General features: G+C 39.2%; 1 protein-coding gene, 1 long non-coding RNA gene, 1 other non-coding gene and 1 pseudogene across 7 annotated transcripts in view; 2 read left to right on the top strand and 2 right to left on the bottom strand.

Annotated features, from left to right (window-relative positions):
* Positions 1 to 89, bottom strand: part of LOC123607014 — a 46,573-nt gene extending 46,484 nt beyond the window's left edge. Inside the window, exon 1 of the long non-coding RNA XR_006716611.1 lies at positions 10 to 89. This is a non-coding gene — a long non-coding RNA (uncharacterized LOC123607014). The remainder of the gene's footprint in view (positions 1 to 9) is intronic.
* Positions 90 to 177: 88 nt separating this feature from the next.
* Positions 178 to 19,255, top strand: part of POC5 (POC5 centriolar protein) — a 44,379-nt gene continuing 25,301 nt past the window's right edge. Inside the window, exons 1-7 of one of the 5 annotated variants that reach the window (XM_045495914.1) lie at positions 178 to 322; positions 1,592 to 1,637; positions 3,449 to 3,544; positions 8,647 to 8,788; positions 11,589 to 11,672; positions 13,935 to 14,140; positions 15,819 to 15,995. In XM_045495914.1, the coding sequence (XP_045351870.1) occupies positions 3,461 to 3,544; positions 8,647 to 8,788; positions 11,589 to 11,672; positions 13,935 to 14,140; positions 15,819 to 15,995 (693 nt within the window). In that variant the 5' untranslated portion in view covers positions 178 to 322; positions 1,592 to 1,637; positions 3,449 to 3,460. Of the gene's footprint in view, positions 323 to 1,591; positions 1,638 to 3,447; positions 3,545 to 8,646; positions 8,789 to 11,585; positions 11,673 to 13,934; positions 14,141 to 15,818; positions 15,996 to 19,255 lie in introns of those variants that run through there. The other 4 variants (XM_045495906.1, XM_045495900.1, XM_045495924.1 and 1 more) reach the window with 4 other exon arrangements.
* LOC123581502 lies at positions 9,550 to 9,656 on the top strand. The gene has a single exon (XR_006703770.1). It is a non-coding gene; the product is annotated as a U6 spliceosomal RNA (small nuclear RNA).
* LOC123580109 lies at positions 17,550 to 17,865 on the bottom strand (annotated as a pseudogene).

Below are 19,255 nucleotides of genomic sequence, written 5' to 3'. Positions count from 1 at the left end.
AGTACTTACTTCCCAAGCTGGGCGGGGCTCGCTAAGAGCCCGCCCCCTCGGTACAGGCCGGAATCAGGGGCCGGACTCTCCCTGAGTAACCTAATTCCGGCTTCTCCCCGCAGCGGCCCAGAGCTCCGCCCCCGGCTCTTCGACCAATCATATGGCAGGTTGCTGAAGCTCCGGGCCAATGCACAGGGCCGTCCTTTATTCTTCTGTGCAGTTTGAAACTGTCAGGCTGCTGCCAAGGTAGCGGCGGTACCACTGTTATTTTAGCGGCGACGCGGCGAGGAGACGTGGAGGGAGGCGTCCGGGTTTGTGAAGAGCCGCAACGGTGAGTAGCGGCGCCCCGGCGAGTTCCGCGCCCCGGGCGGAGGCAGTGGAGTGGGGTTTAAAGTGTCTTAGCTCGAGTTTCCGCCCCGGGGGCTCCTATACCACGCCCCGAGGCATGGGCTGTGTGCTGTTCTGCGGGGCAACGAGGTACTGAAGTTTTCCTTCCAAGGGGTCCGGGAAGAGAGGGCAGGAGTGGGGGGTACTTGAAGTATAACGATTACTGTCGCCGTGGGTTCTGATCATTTAAAACGAGAAAGTAACCATGTCTAACGTGTTTTTCTTTTGTTGTTTGTTTTTAAGAGTTCGATTCAAACAAGGGTGGGTAAGAAGGTGAATGAAGAGAACCTCTACCCTTTGCTTACTCACAACTGCTGTCCCCCTAGGCTGCTAGTCCCTTATGAGGGGAGGAGCTGGCGCGCCCCTTCTCCTTTCCTGCAGCAAAGATGGGTGAAGAGCACAGGGACGTCACCCTGCTGCCAGCTCGCACATTAATTACCTCTTCCTCTGTCTCTTGGGGTTGCATTTGAATTCCCGGACCCCTTTTTCCTTATCAGCCAGGTATTTACCAAGAGGTAATTTGATTTCTTTGGCTATCAAGAAGCACCCAGAACTTTTCTCTTGGTTTCTGGTATCTTGGGTTAGAGAGTACTGGTAATTTAGTGAACTGACTCACATCCGCCACCCATTAAAGCAAGCTTCATTTTTCTTCTTTGTTTCTGAACCTAGAAACAGTAAGAAAATGCTAGTATGGTAGGGTTTCAAAGAAATTGTCCTACCTTGCTGGCCTCATAGCAGCGCTGATGGCACATTTATAGCATATTTTCCAAAAATACAGTAGTTGCTTTATGGCTGCAGTATCTCTATTCAGAAACTCTTTTTGAAGTCTCACCTTACTTTTCAGCTTACTTGTTTTTTGAATAGTCAGCACCAGCCCACCTCCACTCCTATTATCTACGCAGTATGCAAATACAGCCTAAAAGAAGTAAATGAAAACAGAAATGAACCAGGTTACCACAGTGGTGGATTTGAAGTCCATGAAGCAGTCCTTCCTTGCTGGGGTTGTGTGTGCTTATTTTATCCTCCCTAATTGGCTTAACTAAAGACAGTCATGCTGAGATTTAGTTTACTTATGTGTATAGCCAGTAATACTCATCGAATAAAGCTAAGTGTCCATCAACAAGTCCCAACCTATGTTTCCATTCTAATATTGTACTTTTCTCTGTGTCGGCCCTGTCTACTTCAATTTCCTTATTTCTCATTTATTTTTCAGGCCAGTGTGACTGAGACCTGTTGCACCTTCCACTGAAATTGTTTAGGTAAATGTCAGCAACTTCCTTACTGCCATGTTCAAGAGACCCCAACTTTCATCTTTCTTTGGCATCTGACTCTACACTCTGTTCCTCAAGTTTTCATGATGCTTTTTTCCCTGATAGTTCTCCCATTCTGACTTTCCTGTTTTTTCTCGCTCTTCTCTTCCCCTTTAAACGTTAGTGTTTCTACTTTTAACCCTCTTCTCTCTACAGTAGCAGGCCTTTAACTTTATTAGAGGTATAGTACCCTCTGAACACATATTAGAAGCTAGGGATCCTCTTACTAGAAAAATACACATGTATTTACACTAAAAATATTGCATATAATTTGGGTATATGGACCTCAGAATAAGAACTCTTTCTAACACTCGTTTTCATAGGTCATCTTACCCTCTCCCTTTTTCAGCATTTCCCATTATGCTGATGATTCCTCAAACTGTCTCTAGCCTGTACCTCCAGTGCTCATTGCTTAACTCCAGGAAGCACCATTTTCATTGTAGCCATTGTGAACCGCAATCCTTGGTGTGCAGTATAATGGATGTGGCCATATCCTGCATACATGCAGCTTCACTGCAGTGCCTCATAGGTACCTCACACCCAACTCATCTGATATTGAACCCACTCTCCTTCTTCCCGACCTGCTTACCTTCCTACATTTCTTGTCTTGGTTAGTGGCACTATATTATCCATCTAATTACCCAAGTCAGAAATTGGAAAGCCATCAACATTCCAAGACCAGCCTGATCGTGTTATCACTTGTTTAAATATTATAATAATATATCTAGAATAAAGACTACATTTTTTTTGACATAACATAATCACGATCTTCCATGTTCTGGCTGCTTCCTACCTTGCCTGTTCCATCCTTAGCCAAGCCTTGCTTTGCACCCTTTGCTTCAGTGTTACGAACTACTTACATTCCTGGCATACATGCCCATGCCTCTGTGTCTTTGCTTCTGCTCTAATGCCTAGCATAGCCTTACATCTTTTATCTGCCTTTGTCTTTCAGGTCTCGATACCAGTTTATCTTCTCAATTAACACGTACTCTGGCTCCGTTCCCACTTTGTCACTCTCATGATCCCACCCCATGAAAAATAGCTACTCCTGGCCTCCCTGCTTTGTACCTCTTTTGTTTTAGGGCCTACTAGCATATATACATCTGGCTGTCTCTACAGATTGTAAAGTCCATAAGGACCAGGACTTCGTCATCTTACGTTCCTCGCCACTGTTTTCCATGCAACTGGTGTTCAGATACTTTGAATAGTCCCTACTTGTCCTTTAAATAACTTATTTACTTGTTACTAAAAATACTTTTATTTTTTGGGACAAGACTTTTAACAGGTTTTCTATGGTATATAAGAATCTCTTGTTCTGTATAGGCTTGCTTTTCTTAAAATAATATTCCCAAAACGTATGTTTCTTGGGCAAAGAATGTGCACAAATTGTTTATTCTCTCTTGGCTCAGTAAAATGCACAGCACGCAGGTTGCCACCCATTGTTGAAGAACAGTCATCACACTCTATTAATCTCAACAGGTCCATTGTGGATTTGTCCAAGGAGTTTCCATTTCTCTTTAACCTTTCATACATTTGTGTCATCTCCTTGACTGCGTGAAAAACTCACTAATGTTGGGAACTGAGCCTCCTGCTATTCTTTTCTTGCCTAGTTATCTTATCTGTGGGTGCTCATTGTGTTGAATATTTAAAGATACCACATGATTATTGTTTACAGGTTAGGATGTATATACATAGAAAACATGTTATGTTAGTTTAAATATCACCGGAAGAAAACTAAAGTTAGTTTCCATTGTTTGTAGTATTTGTACAGAATGTCATCAGATGAGGAGAAATGCTCACTGCCAGTTATGAAGAATGACTCTGACCGAGGCAGTTCTGTCTCTTCAGATCTTCAGGTAGGAAGACGTGCCTAAATTTGTTGTGACTTTTATTTTAAACAAGTGACAATATGAGGGAAAACTAGGAATACATTTTTCATGTATTCATGCCATTTACATTTATAATTATGTATATGGTGTATGATGTATATACATACTGTATATATATATATGTATATTAATGTATATATATTTATGTATATATATGGTGTATAATGTATATCAAATCATAATAATATGATTGAGCATTGAGAATTATTTCACAGACTTTGGGACATACCTTACATTGTTTGAACCTTTCAAAAAATAATCATGAACTCTTCAAACCCTCTGTGCAAAGGCTTCAAACAGCACAATGAGAGAAGCTGGAAATCTCAAGAAACATTTTTTTCTTGAGATTTTCTCAACTATCTCTTCTGAATGCTGCTTTCACTTTAATGCAAATTAATACACTATCAAACCATCCACAGTTCTGGGACCTTAGATGCCCTGGTGTTCTACTCCAGGTTCTAGTCCCTGTTGCTACAACGTTCAACACATTCTGCTGCCCAGGACCTGGACAGTGACAGATAAATTAACTACAGAAGGTGTGGTTTTTACATGAACTGTTTTAAATTTCTTTTATTTGTAAAAAAAATTTTTTCATGTTTATTTATTTTTGAGTGACACAAAGACAGAGCACGAGCAGGGGAAGGGCAGAGAGAGAGGGAAACACAGAATCCGAACCAGGCTCCTGGCTCTGAGCCGTCTGCACAGAGCCCGACATGGGGCTCAAACTCACAGACTGTGAGATCATGACCTGAGCTGAAGTTGGACACTTAACCAACTGAGCCACCCAGGCACCCCTGTTTTATTTCTAAATGTTTTATTATCAGAAATATGGACTCTGACTTCTAGAGTAGATTTTATTTTTTATTTTTTTTATTTTTTTTAATGTTTATTTCTGAGACAGAGCATGAGCGGGGGAGGGCAGAGAGAGAGGGAGACACAGAATCCGAAGCAGGCTCCAGGCTCTGAGCTGTCAGCACAGAGCCCGACCCAGGGCTCGAACTCACAAACTGTGAGATCATGACCTGAGTGAAAGTCGGTCGCTCAACCGACTGAGCCACCCAAGCACCCCAAGAGTAGATTTTAAATGAGAGATCACTGATATGGTACATCTTGAGTCTTATAGTCCTCTTAAGTATCACTTAAGAGGGGGAAAAGCTGGACATTGTTTATGCCTAAATAGTTAAGTTGTTACTGACACTGTGTAATATGAGAAAAGTTTTAGGAAGATATTTTATGAAACATATATGATTCTTTAATTGAAATTACTGATTTAGAAGTTGGAAAGCTATTGGAAAAATATCTGTGAATATTTACTAGGATCAAAGTAGTCTGGAGTTGTGACATTGATATTTCATCCTTGTCTTCCCTTTGGATGTACTTTTACCTAGTGCTGTCTTTTAAGGTGACAGTGCTTTCCTGCACTCTTTATCCCTGCCTTTTTTAGACTTCCTTCAGGAGAGTACTGATTAACTCATTTATATTTGTGATATTGTGATTTATAATAAGAAATATATTTTGGTCTTTATCCCGTGTTTTGCACATTTTCAGTAAACTTTGAAATTTCCTAAATGATAGTGATAAATGTGTTTGTTATGCTAATGAGGTGACTTTTGGACCCCGCTTAAGGATTGGGGCTGGTTGCTGGGAGCGGACCACATGCTTACAGATTTGGAACTTTTAGTAGTGCCACCCACCGTGAACTCCAGGAAGCGGGTAGAGGCTGCAGGTTGAGTTCGGTCACCAGTGGCCAATGATTTCATCAATCATACCTGTGTGATGAATCCTCCATAAAAACCCAATGGGAGAGGGTTCAGAGAGCTTTCAGCTCGGTGAATGTGTGGAGGCTCTGGGTGACTGCCATTCTAGGAAGGTGCGGAAGCTTTGCCCCCCTTCCCCATACCTTGTGCTTTGTCTCTTCCATCTGGCTGTTTCTGAGTTCTGTCCTTCTATAATAAACTGATAATCTAATGAGTAAAATGTTTCTCTGAGTTCAGGAAATGTAAGTTTAAATCTCAGACATGTGTTGTTGTTTTGTTTTGTTTCTGTTTTTAATGTTTATTATTTACTTTTTGAGAGAGACAGAGCATAAGTGGGGGAGGGGCAGGGAGAGAGGGAGACACAGAATCCAAAGCAGGCTCCAGCCTCTGAGCTGTCAGCACAGAGCCTGATTCAGTTCTCAAATTTCACGAACCGCAGGATCATGACTTGAGCTGAAGTCGGATGCTGAACTGACTGAGCCACCCAGGCACCCCCAAAACTAGACGTGTTTATTGTCATGAAGGGGACATCTCCAACAAAGGAGTTGACTATAGCAACATGAAGATCATTCTGATGATTGAGATTTCTTTTCATGATTCTCTCTTTGGGGTGTCTCTGTTTCTCTTCTGCCATTAGCCTTAACATGTAAAAATCTGTATTTGCTATAACTTTTACTGCATATAGGTAATCCATGTTAACTATGCAAAACAAGGCTGAAACTGACACCAACTCACTTCTTTACATTTAATTACCCTAAAGACTTGTAATTTTCAAACATCTACCAGCATAAACCCTTTTTTTCAAACAATTTTACTTCAAATTCCAATATAAAAAGGTTAAAGTAGAAGTATAATTGCATAGATTTATATTATAAATTCAAATCTGTGACATTTCCATCTCACAAAGTCAGCAAAAACAATGAAGCTGCCTTAAATGTACTTTTGACATTGGTGGATAATAGAAGACCTAGCGTAGTTTGATAAGCCTAAGTGACCATTTTGCTTCTATATTTTATTTGGGCTATAAAATATCAAGAAAATTCTGATTCTTAAAGTAGATGAGAATGATGGCTTGTTTGTTTGTTTTAATATAGTTGACACACACTGTTACATTAGTTTCACGTGTACAGCATAGTGATTCGACTTCTCTATGCATTATGAAAAAATGGTAGCTGTTTAAAAACCTATCTCATCTGCAAGTAAACTGACCCAAAACATAAAAAAAGGATTGATAGAAAAGTTTTGATTCATTGTTGAATCACCAACAAAATCTGTCACTTCTTCAAACTTTTTATAATCTACAAATCACCCAAGAAGCCCCCAGAAGACTCAAGTTTGGAATGCGTGCTAAAACCCTTTGTATTATGATAAGCATGTAACAAAGGTATGAAGTCATTTGCTACCCTGCACAGCTCATCACTCTCCTGAGGAGGGACTGGCGCCAGCAGATGTGCTTGAGTTTGAGTTTGTAATTGATGGGCCCACATGTGTTAGAGTTGTGTGTTCACCTGCACAGGTGTGATTTCTAAAACAAAAAACAAACTTCTGCAGAGCCACAGCCTGGAATGTTTACAGGAGCTTGACATGTACATCGATGGCAGGAGCAGCTTTATTCCAACCAACAAAAAAAAAAAAAAATTGAGAATTTATAGTTTGGGGCCAGTTAAAATTTAGCACATGTGGTATATTTGATAGTGCTTGCTCCTTTTACTACTGTTTGTAAAAGAGTTAAATAGCTTAAAAAATGAAATTTGAATAAAACAGTGTGGATCCCCTGAAACACCTTCTTGGAAACTAGCTAGAAATGCAGTGATATTGCCTACCGACACAGGATACAAGGTAGTTCTGACTACAAAAGTCTGAGGGCAATTACGTCTGTTCCCTTGGAAAGCACCAAGATACTTATTTCGGTCATCTGTGATGTAACGATGGCTGGAAACTTGGGTGTGGTGGGCAGTTAAATATTCTTACTCAAAGAAAACCATAGGGAAAGAGTAAGGATTGCTGATTTTCACATACCTACTGAAGATCGTTCTTTCTTTGATTTAGACAGAATTTTTCTGAATTCACTTGAGCACATACTGTGCCACTTCACAGAGGCAGTTTCAAGCATCAGTTATCTTCATACTGAAGATGAATCCAAATAACAAGACAGTTATGACTAATGAAATGATGACAGTTCTATATTGGAACTAAACTACTTATGGGGAAAAATTAACACAAAAGAATCCTTTAGAATAATAACATTTAATGTTCTTGAAAACCTTCCCCCCAGTTTTTTTTTAATGCAAAGACATTCTCTGGGTCCGTGAATATGACTCTTAGAAATTACTCTTTTTTTTTTAATGATTTTATTTATTTTTGAGAGACAGCAGGGGAGGGGCAAAGAGAGAGGGAAACAGTAGATCCACAGCAGGCTCTGTGCTGATAGCAGAGAGCCCAGGGTGGGACACAAACTCACAAACCATGAGATCATAGACTGAGCTGAAGTCAGATGGTTAACTGAGGCATCAGGTGTCCCATGAAATGACTTCTTGTAGGACTATTTGGTACATCATGACCAATCGCTTGTGAATGTCAACTAAATTCCAGTATATTTTTTTACTTCGCAGATACCATTTTTTGATATGGCTAAAGAAATAACTGTCTATGTGAGGAAATTCCAATTTTGTTTTAAACTTGAGGAATATTACTGTAAGGTCTACACTTTGGGACCTGTATTTTTTATCGCTTCTCAGGTGCCTTGCAGTTGCCAGTAGGTAGAATAGAACAAACAGGCTGCATTTGTGTTCTCTTTTTATCGTCAGTATTTCTTTTTCTCTTCCAATATTTCCCTTACGCTCTTTCCATGCTATGAAAAGACCCTCCAGGTTGTTGCTGCGTTGGATGGTAGCTGTCAGTAAAAAGAGCCAAAACCACTTTTCATCTCTAGACCACCCTATTGTGGGGTCTTTGGAAGCAACACCTTCAAACTTAATTTCAGAAAAGCAGAGAAATGTCTATGTCTCTGCCCACCTGCAGGGAGGGCGTTTCTGCTTTGTAGATGTTAACTGGTCTCAGGCAACTACCCTAGGTAATCTTTGTGTCACGATTGCTAAATTGGCATCTGAAGGAATCTATCTGGCTAGAAGAAATTTGGGTAGGTCTATTTGTTGGGTTTCCGTTTTTAAGAAAGTACACCTTCCTTACTACATCGAAGTACTGTTTTGAGAACTGAAGTATCGAGTAGCTTCGACTATGCCTTTATCGTTCTTTGCCTGAATGTCCATTGTGACCGTTCATGATACATTATTTGTTTTTGGCTTCTCATAGGAAGAGTATGAAGAACTGCTTCGTTATGCTATTGTGACTCCAAACATTGAGTCAAGAGCTTCACAGCCGTGTCATTCTAAAGGAGAAGTAGTACCAGATGTTAGGATTCCTACTGTAGTAGATGATATTCTTCATAATCAAGGTTATGTATATTTTGAAAGATATTTCTTAATTTGTTATTGAGCTTATTAATGCTGTTGACTTAGAGTTCCAGAAATGCTTCTCCAGTGATTCTTCTCAATCACTCATGTGTATCACTATCATCTGGGAAGTGTTTTCCATTTTAATATGTTACTCTTGGCTCTTGTGCGACAGCTGGATATTTATATGAACTTTGTTTAAACTATTACATGAAAAATAAAATGAAAGCAAAAAAAAAAATAAAAATAAAATGAAAGCAACACTATAGCCATAGCATGCCTGTCAGTGGAGTAAATTGCATCTAATTGTTCTAGTAATTATATACCAGGATTATCTTGGAAACTATATGCCCAAGGCCCCAAATTAAAGATGCTCCATAGGTAGCCCTCAAAACCACTTAAGTTTGTGAACCATGTCCTAGGACTTTGTCAGCAGCATTTCTGTTAATGTGGAAGACTGTTTAAATTATCACCACAAGAGCGAACCCATTTTGGACTACATCATTGACAGAATTGAGAGTTAATACAACCCAGGATGTATGTTGATAGGTGAATGAAAGGTGGAGAAAGGAAGATAAAGCTCCTTTCACCTATCCATTCTTTATTCGGTAAAGTACAGGATCCCAAACAACTCGCTGTAAAAAAGTATTCCTTCAAAGGGCACAGAAAACCCTCCAAAGATAGGCCCGGTGATGGGTAGTTATCAACAGTAGGCATAACTCCAGGGATGTCTCCTTGAAGGCACATGAAACAGCCTACTCAGGTGCTCGCTCCGGCAGCACATATACTAAAATTGGAACGATACAGAGAAGATTAGCATGGCCCCTGCGCAAGGATGACACGCAAATTCATGAAGCGTTCCATATTTTTCTCAGATATCACCTCACGCCAGTCAGAGTGGCCAAAATGAACAAATCAGGAGACTATAGATGCTGGAGAGGATGTGGAGAAACGGGAACCCTCTTGCACTGTTGGTGGGAATGCAAATTGGTGCAGCCGCTCTGGAAAGCAGTGTGGAGGTTCCTCAGAAAATTAAAAATAGACCTACCCTATGACCCAGCAATAGCACTGCTAGGAATTTATCCAAGGGATACAGGAGTACTGATGCATAGGGGCACTTGTACCCCAATGTTCATAGCAGCACTCTCAACAATAGCCAAATTATGGAAAGAGCCTAAATGTCCATCAAGTGATGAATGGATAAAGAAATTGTGGTTTATATACACAATGGAATACTACGTGGCAATGACAAAAAATGAAATATGGCCTTTTGTAGCAACGTGGATGGAACTGGAGAGTGTGATGCTAAGTGAAATAAGCCATACAGAGAAAGGCAGATACCATATGGTTTCACTCTTATGTGGATCCTGAGAAACTCAACAGGAACCCATGGGGGAGGGGGAGGAAAAAAGAAAAAAAAAAAAAAAGAGGTTAGAGTGGGAGAGAGCCAAAGCATAAGAGACTGTTAAAAACTGAGAACAAACTGAGGGTTGATGGGGGGTGGGAGGGAGGAGAGGGTGGGTGATGGGTATTGAGGAGGGCACCTTTTGGGATGAGCACTGGGTGTTGTATGGAAACCAATTTGACAATAAATTTCATACAAAAAAAAAAAAAAAAAAGAAACAGCCTACTCAGAATCAACAGGCTCCTATACAGCCCTAGTATTTTGTTCCTGTCTCTTGGTAGACATGGACTATCCATTGCTAGACTTCAGCATACTGCACTCGATCATCAAATAGGGCCAGAACCGTAAAATGCATATATTTACTTTACCACCACAATATTTTACCCCGAAACATTTTCTGCGCAAATTTTAATTGATATTCAAGAGGCAGGGCCCTGGGGTTCATTCATTGTACATCAGTGATCTTGACCATGTCTTGATTACCCTGGGTACCTGAGCCTGTAGTTCCTGTTGAACACACCCAAAGAGCTGCATACTCTCTTACAAAATATGTAACTAGTCAATCCGTGTGTTCACCCTGTATGCCCCTCCCTTAAGGGGGTCACCAGACACTTGCTTCCTTGCTGTACTGTTGTTCCCAGTGACACAACATAGGAGTCCTCTCCTTCCTGTAGCTCTCCATCCTTTCAAGGTCATCACTTGGGATTTAAGACCCCTGTTCTTCTCTAGCATGGAAGATAGTATTTATTTGTTTATACTCTGCCTTTTCGAAAAAGGATTTGAGATCTAAGCATACAACATGCAGTGAATTTAGATATCTCGATTCACATGAAGATTGATAAGAATATGTAAGTTCATCATCCCATTCTTTCCTCTTGGTATTGCTGTTGCTTGATGTAAGTGAGGTATGTTGAAGTTGCCAAAGTATATATAAGCCTACCACACAGCCATTCTTGTGAGGTTTTCCCCCATTTTATTTCCACCGTGTATTGACCAGTGGTTCCTGAGCTGCAAATGAGGGAACCAGTGTCACTTTAGCTTGATGGCAGCAGGCCCCTGGAAATACCCAATGTAAGATTGCATAGCTTCTAAGTTCTAATGTCATTCATCCACTCAGTCTCTTAGTGTGAACTGAATGCTACAGTAGGCTGAATTCTCTTCCATCTATATTTGGTGGGTAAAATTGAGCCTATTAATGATATAGTTAAGACTCTGTTCTCTCAGTTTTGTCCTTCTCTTTGTTCTTTGGCTTAGTGTTCCTCTATCCCCAGCATGTTGTATTTTGCTGTCCTAAAATCCTATGTACTGCTACCCTCTTAAATTAAGTATGTGTGATTAGGCATTTGATATGAGTGGTTTGGTTTAATAAAAAAATTATTTTATTTTATTTTCAGCAGGAAATAGCCCTGTAGTAAAAGAAACAAGGATGGAAGTTGGAAAAGGATGTGATTTGAATATTTCAAGTCATTCAAAGACAGATGGTATGACTTTTCCTCAGTTTGTTTTTATTAACATACAACATTTTGTGGTTTGATGAATTTTATTTGTGTAGTAAGAGGAATTATTTCAGCATATTACTCATTGGCATGATTTTAAAATGCTGCTGTTGCTGATTTATTAACTAATACTATTTAAAATAATTTCCCAAAATTCTAAAATAGTACAATTAAGACAGGTTAACATATTACAGTGTGTGGCATCCTTTCTTAAAACTGCTAGGTTAGAGGGCAGTACTTTAAAAGATTTCATGGGAGTCAGCTAATTTGGCCAATTTCAATGTTTTCATGAACCAGTGCATTCTTTCCCAACATTCAGGCATTTGTGTACCAACTTAGTGATTTTTGTCCTATCTTTATACCCCTTGTTCTGTCATTTTTTCTTTAGATATATTCATTTTTAGCTTAAATTCATTAGAAGAAAAATTTGTGTCATTACCGATCATAGAATAAAACTAATATACCCTTTATAAATAGAAAGCAATGGTAAAAATAAATGCAACTAACAATTAGTAAGTTTTGATTGAATACTGCTGATGGTGTGTTCAGCCTGAAATCTGCTTTTCCTTGGTTGAAAGGAGAGATGAGCAAGTGTTACAGAGGTTATAAAAGCACACTAGCACCAGATTGAAGTGATTAAATAATTAAAATAGAACAGTCTTCTTGCTCTGTGATATAATGTTATTTAATGTACGGGCCATGTAAGCCACCCTACAAGAAATGCCTCTAACCTTTGGTTTGCTCACTTGTACATAAAAGGCTTGGGTGGTATAATACTTGGGGACCTTTCAAGTTCTTCAGTGATGTGATTCTCTTTTTCAAAAGGTGGATATATGTTTAAAAATTAAAAATCAGAGGAGTGCCTGGGTGGCTTAGTCGGTTAAGCATCCAACTTTGGCTCAGGTCATGATCTCACGGTTCATGAGTTCGAGCCCCATGTCGGGCTCTGTGCTGACAGCTCAGAGCCTTGAGCCCGCTTTGGATTCTGTGTCTCCCTCTCTCTGCCCCTCCCCTGCTCACATTCTGTCTGTCTCAAAAATAAATAAACATTGAAACAATTTTTTTTAAATAAGTAAAAATAAAAAATCAGAGCCTATTGCTTTTCCCGTGGGTGCAGATATTGTTGGTGAAATCTAGTGAAAGAGAACATTCACGTACTTGTCACTCTGCTTTATTCTCTGGGTTTATTCTTCAGAGTATGGAGGCGGTGTTTCATAATTGACTAGGCTGAACCATTTACTGAATAAATTTTTTATGTAAAACATATATATTAGAGCGTGATTTTCCCGTTTGCAAAGAGTTCTTGATTTACTTTCAAGTAACAAGTTCTACAGTAGATTTATCTGTTTGACTCATCTCATTGACCAAGGAAAAGAAGAAAGCCTTTCAGTCTTGGTTATTAGGACCCTTGTAACAAAAGTGAGATATGTGAGAAATGATAAACCGTCTCTAATTCCAGCATACATGTGTGATAAAATAGTAATCTTCTCTGTTTTGTGCTTTTGAAAGGTAGATGCCTGTTCTGGCACTGGCTTTCACCCCTACATCTGTCCTCCACCCCAGCCCACTACCCTCTACCATGTATATGGGCAGAGGATGGAAATTATATACATATATGTGTATACATGTATAGACGTGTGTGTTTTCACCTGTATGTTGAAGGCTAACAGTGTGCCTTACAACTGAGTATCTGTTAAAACTAAACTACTCTTTGTACTTACGGTGTTGAATTTTACTGGTGTTAAAACCCTCACCAGTGTGTTACATAAAGTAATAATGACCTATAGACAACCACTGGGACCTTGGTCCATTACTTACCCCTTTCTTTCTCTCTCTCTCTCTCTCTCTCTCTCTCTTTTTTTCTGAGAGAGAAAGAGAAGGGGATGGGTTGGAGAGGGGCAAAGGGAGAGAGAGAGAGAGAGAGAGAGAGAGAGAGAATCCCAAAAGGTTCCATGCTCATTGCAGAGCCTAACATGGGACTTGATCCCACACCTCGGGATCATAACCTGAGCCCAAATCAAAAGTCAGGTGTTCAACTTGTAAAGTTGACAAGAGTCATGTGCTCTCTTTCTCTCAAAATAAATAAATAAAAACTAAAAAAAAAAAAGAGTAAGTAAATTGAAAGGTTATTTCTCTGCATTTTCCTCTACTTCTGAAGGTCACTGATGTCTCACCTTCCACTGGAATTTCTTACCATTTGGGTTATTCTCAATCTGGCCTGACCACAACAACTTTCCTCTATTCCAGGGTCATCACCAGTGTTGTCACCGAGGAAGCCTTCTCACCCAGTCATGGACTTTTTCAGTTCCAACCTCTTAGGTGACTCTTCCTCACCAGCATCTGTTTCTAGTCATGCAGATGCCCATGAAATCGTTGTGAGCGATTTTCTTATTTCTGATGAAAACCTTCAGAAGATGGAAAATGTACTTGATCTTTGGAGTTCAGGACTTAAGGTATTAAGTTGTTCAGTTACAGTTGTTTCATATGTAGTATAACAGTTTTGCTCTTGATTCCACTATTTCCTGTTCTTTTCTTTGAATCAAAAGATTTTGTGAAAAAAATCTTTAGTTTCCTTAGAAGATTAGTCCAGTGTTTTAAGTCTGTACTTCTCAGTCTTTAATATCTGTACGCATCATCTGGGAATCCTGTTAAACCAGCTTGTCAGTTGGTCTTGACCAGGGCCCAAGATTATGCACTTCTAACAAGCTCCCAGGTGATGCTACTAGATCAGAAACCATGTTTTGAATTAACAAGGTTTTCAGTAGTTGCTGAACAGCTCTGTAGGTTCCACTGAACTTCTCGGGTGTTTTTAAAGACTCAGCCTACGTGTGTAAAGATACCTGTTGAATCCTTACCATCTCATAGCTGTGAGGAATGAAGATGTCTCCTTTTATATGTAACACAGCATCCAGTTTTAGCAACGTATATTCATTTTGTAGCTGCTTACAGCAACCACCTTGTGTAACTGGTAAGTCTATAAAAGCTGACTATTTTAGTGGTGGTATTGGCCTCTAAATAAAATAAGGTATTACAGAAATGGCAAATTTTTTTCTATTTAAAATATAATGGAAGGGTGCCGGGGTTGGCTCAGTGTTAAGCCTCTGACTCTTGGTTTTGGCTCAGGTCATGATCTTGTGTTTTGTGAGTTCAAGCCCCGCATTGGGCTCTGTGCTGATAGTGTGGAGCCTGCCTTGGTTCGTTCTCTCTCTCTCTCTCAATCTCTCTCTCTCTCCCTCTCTCCCTCTCTCCCTCCCCTCCCTCCCCCCTCCCCCCCCCCGCCCCTCCCCTGCTCGTGCTCTCTCTCTCTCAAAAGAAATAAACTTTAAAATATATATATACATATATATAATGGAGAAAATGACAGTTTTTCTGAAACATAGTTTGAGAAAACTGAATATTCACATATATGGTGAAATTACAGTCCTGAGGGTTTTATGGCATTTTTATTTCTCTATTATTGGGAACCATAAATTCTAGAAATAATCTTTTAGTATAGTTTTTACCATTTTCCCCCTTGGAACAGTTTTCATATCTGTGTCATGGTGTAAGTGCTACTGCTAATCACGTAATTTGTTCTCTGTTCAGTTAAGCATATTGTTAGGCAGTTGTTTTGATAACATGATTATTTGGTATTTTTACTTATGCCATTCAGTAGGGGGAAAAGGGATCAGACTTAGCAATTTGTGGCAAGATGGCCTCTGTGATAAACGATTTGGGGAAAGAAAGCGTCAACCCCCCTGGTTTCCGTTATCCACCTCTATCTAAATAACTTCCCAGTCCCGTGGCTGAGCCAAGGCCATACTCTGACTTTTGCCCTCTTGATCTATCTTAATATGGACATTAAAGTCCTTGAATAAACCACGGAAGGACCAGAAATTTTTTCAAAGGACAACAAGGTTTCATACAAAGTGACTTAAAGTAGGAAAAAAAAATCCATTTCCTTAGTATGGTGAATGTGACCTGAGAAGAGCCACAACTGTTGAACTTGCAAACGTTTTCATTAGTGGTTTTTATAAATAGCTCTTAGGTTGATTGCTTGTGCCGATTAGTTTTAATGTTTCTTAATTTCAGTGTAATTTTAAAAAGCAGTACTAAACACACTGCTTAATTGCTGGCATATTTATTTTTCAGACAAACATCATATCTGAACTAAGTAAATGGAGACTTAATTTTATTGACTGGCACCGAATGGAAATGAAAAAAGAGAAAGAAAAACACGAAGCACATTTAAAACAACTGTGCAACCAGATCAACAGTTTGAAGGAGCTGCAAAAAGCCTATGAAATCTCTATTGGGAGAAAAGATGAGGTCTTCACTTTTGTATTTCTTTTTAAGTGAGATGCGGTAAAAATCTTGCTAGGCAATAAATGCCAGGAACTGATTATTTAGGTCATACAAGATACAAAGGGAAGATTGCTTCAGAAACTGAAAAAATAGATACTTAGGAATAAGATATATTCTTCCTCTTAAACATGCCAGCGTCTTGTCATTTAATCTTTGTCATCAGCTTCAGTGTGCTCGAAGTTTTAGAAGTGTGTGCTGAATGTGGGAACCCTAATTTCTTTTCCCCGGTCTTTTTTTTCCTAACTACTCTTAAGAGAACATTGGGGAACCAGCATTACCCACATTTTAAACCATCTTTTTAGGGGTCATTTTAAGTATCTCACATTTTATCGATGCTATATCTTTCTTCATTAATGATGTCTTTTTCGTTTTATTGATAGACATAGAGAACACTTTTTTTAAAGCTTTTTTTTTTTTGATCTGTGATTTTGTTTTTAATTATCTTAAGCCTTATCACATAATTTACAAATTGGTGCTGATGATATTTCTCCTCTACTTTAACCCTTCTAACAAGTTGGCAAAAGCACCAATCATACATATATGATAATTCCACAGTTGTATTTTTGAATAGCTGTTTAGAAGACATTCCTGAATTATAACTTAGTAAAGAATTCACAAGCCAAATCTGCTACTATACCTTATCACACTCAATTTTAAAAGCATCTGACCTTACAGCTCATCTATAAAATGTGAGAACTGTTAATAATTTTTAATACTATACATAAACCACACTAAAATGCCTTTCATTAAGCAAAAGGCAACATTTTAAATGGAGGGAATTTTAATTAAATCGGCATAGTTAAGACTAAAAAGATAAAGTGGACATTGCCAGCTTATCTTCAGCCCTTGCCTTTAACAGGCTAATAAACACAACTTGAATCACAGCTGAGTCTTGCTGTTCTGATACAGTGAAGGGATTTCCTCAGTATTTAAATATATTGATATAATCAGCCATATAAATCTAAATAAGTTTAAGTTTAGAGATGTAAGTTTAGAGATGGCATTTACCATCTCTGTGAAAAGCTGAACATGTAATCAATTCCAATCATATTTTTGAAAGGGGAAAACAATGACAGCATTTGCTGAACCAGAATTACTATCAAAGTTCAAAAAGCAAATCATAGTCATTTAACCACAGCTAATCTTATTTAATTTTTTTTTTTTACTGTTTATTTTTGAGAGAGACAGAGACATAATGCGAGTGGTTAGGGGCAGAGGGAGAGGGAGACACAGAATCCAAAGCGGGCTCCAGGCTCCGAGTTGTCAGTGCAGAGCCTGACACGGGGCTCGAACTCACAAGCTGTGAGATCATGACCTGAGCCGAAGTCGGACGCTCAGCTGACTGAGCCACCCAGGCGCCCCACAAGCTAATCTTATTTAAATCAGGACTGTCCAAAAGAAATATTCTATCAGCCATTCATGATCTGAATTCTGGTGTATAAGATTTATTTAAATACGGGACACATAAAAAAAAGTCATGAGACATTTTTGTTTTGTAATAAACAAGGCAACGGCCGACTATTGTTCCTTAGTAGCTTTTTAGAGATAAGCTATCAAGTCTGCTCTTTCCCCTGCCTTCTTAATGCCAGCGAAGGTCATTTTTGTTCCAGGGATGTACTTCCTGGGATTCTCCAAATAGTCCATCAGTGTGTCCTCTCCCCAGGTGATGCCTTTGTTCTTGTTGGCATCCCTGTAAGAAAATCCAGGGGCTTGACCTTTCCCCCAAATAAACCATGGCGATTTGGCCCAGTCTTGTGCTTGCCTCCCTTTTCCATGGTGTGGCACTGGGTGCACTTCTGAACAAAATCTTCTTGCTCTTCTCAATATCACCCATTTTTAAATCGCTCTTAGGTCGCACGTGAAATGAACGTACCCACTCACAAGCCGGATGTCCAACCCTCTCTAAAGCTTATTTATTTATTTTGAGAGGGGCAGGGTGGGCAGAGAGAGAATCCCAAGCAGTCTCCTTGCTGTCAGTGCAGAGCCCTGCTCTGGGCTTGAACTCATGAACTGTGACATCATGACCTGAGCAGAAACTTAAGAGTCAGACACTTAACTGACTGAGCCACCCAAGTGCCCTGAGAATACTTTTTATTTCACTTTACATTAGCCTCTTAAGAACGAGAGAGTAAGGTTCACGTCTGTGCTAATTCCACACAGCAGACTGTGCAGTAAATCCATGGCTCCCCCCGGGAGGATGTTAGTTTTCAGAGGCGACAGCTCAGCTCCTGGTGTGCAGATGCAGCACTGTTTTAATGAACTAGATAAAGACTATATATTTTTTTAAATATACATTTCTTTTGATGTTTGGGGTATGATATAAAATCAAACATTTTATATAGTTTACTTTTTTGAAACCCTAGATACTAATGTCACTCATTTTCTCTCTTGCCCTCAAAACTCTATCCTGAGGTTTTAAAATATTTGAAACTTATTTTTTTTTTTTAATTTCAAAGTATCACACATAAAAGAGTATACATATGTGTCCAGTTTTTGAAAATGAATAAGATGAACGGTCTGTGCCTTTTAACAGAAATGTGTGCCCTTTTCCACTTTTGAAAACTATTTAAAGAAGAACCAGAATAAATGTCTCTCAATAAATATGCCTAATTTACTAAATCTCACTTTAATGTGGCCAATTTAAAATATATATTTCAATCACTCATTTCTTTATAAGAAAGAATATCATCTTAGGTTTTAAAAGCGTTCGTAGATTTATTTAAAAAAGAACGAGAATAGCATCACTGAAGAAGTACATTATGGTATAACTCTTGTTTGCTTTTATGAGTTTGTTGAATCCAGAAAATCCTTAAACAGTTAGTGAGCAACTTCTAACTCAAGGTATTAAAGGTACTTAAGGGACCAGAAAGATGTTTAAAACCTGGTCCCTACCCTCAAGTGTAGTGCACAAAGCCTTTCTGTGTATGTGGCAATATTTTCAAATGTGTAGTCATCTTTCTTGAATTAAATGTCAATGACTATTAATTTTATATACATAAACTTTTTTTGTGATTATCCAGATACAAATAATAAAGACTTTTCTTTCTTTCCTCTTTTGCTCTCCTTCGTTCATTGATATGTAGTGCATTCAGGTGGACAAGCTTTTTGGTGTTTTTAAAGATAATAATGTGGGGCGCCTGGGTGGCGCAGTCGGTTAAGCGTCCGACTTCAGCCAGGTCACGATCTCGCGGTCCGTGAGTTCGAGCCCCGCGTCGGGCTCTGGG

Source organism: Leopardus geoffroyi, chromosome A1 (assembly GCF_018350155.1).
Source record: "Leopardus geoffroyi isolate Oge1 chromosome A1, O.geoffroyi_Oge1_pat1.0, whole genome shotgun sequence".
NCBI classification, from domain to species: Eukaryota; Metazoa; Chordata; class Mammalia; order Carnivora; family Felidae; genus Leopardus; species Leopardus geoffroyi.
Note: the sequence above shows the minus strand (reverse complement) of the source record. Positions and strands in the feature narration are given on the sequence as shown.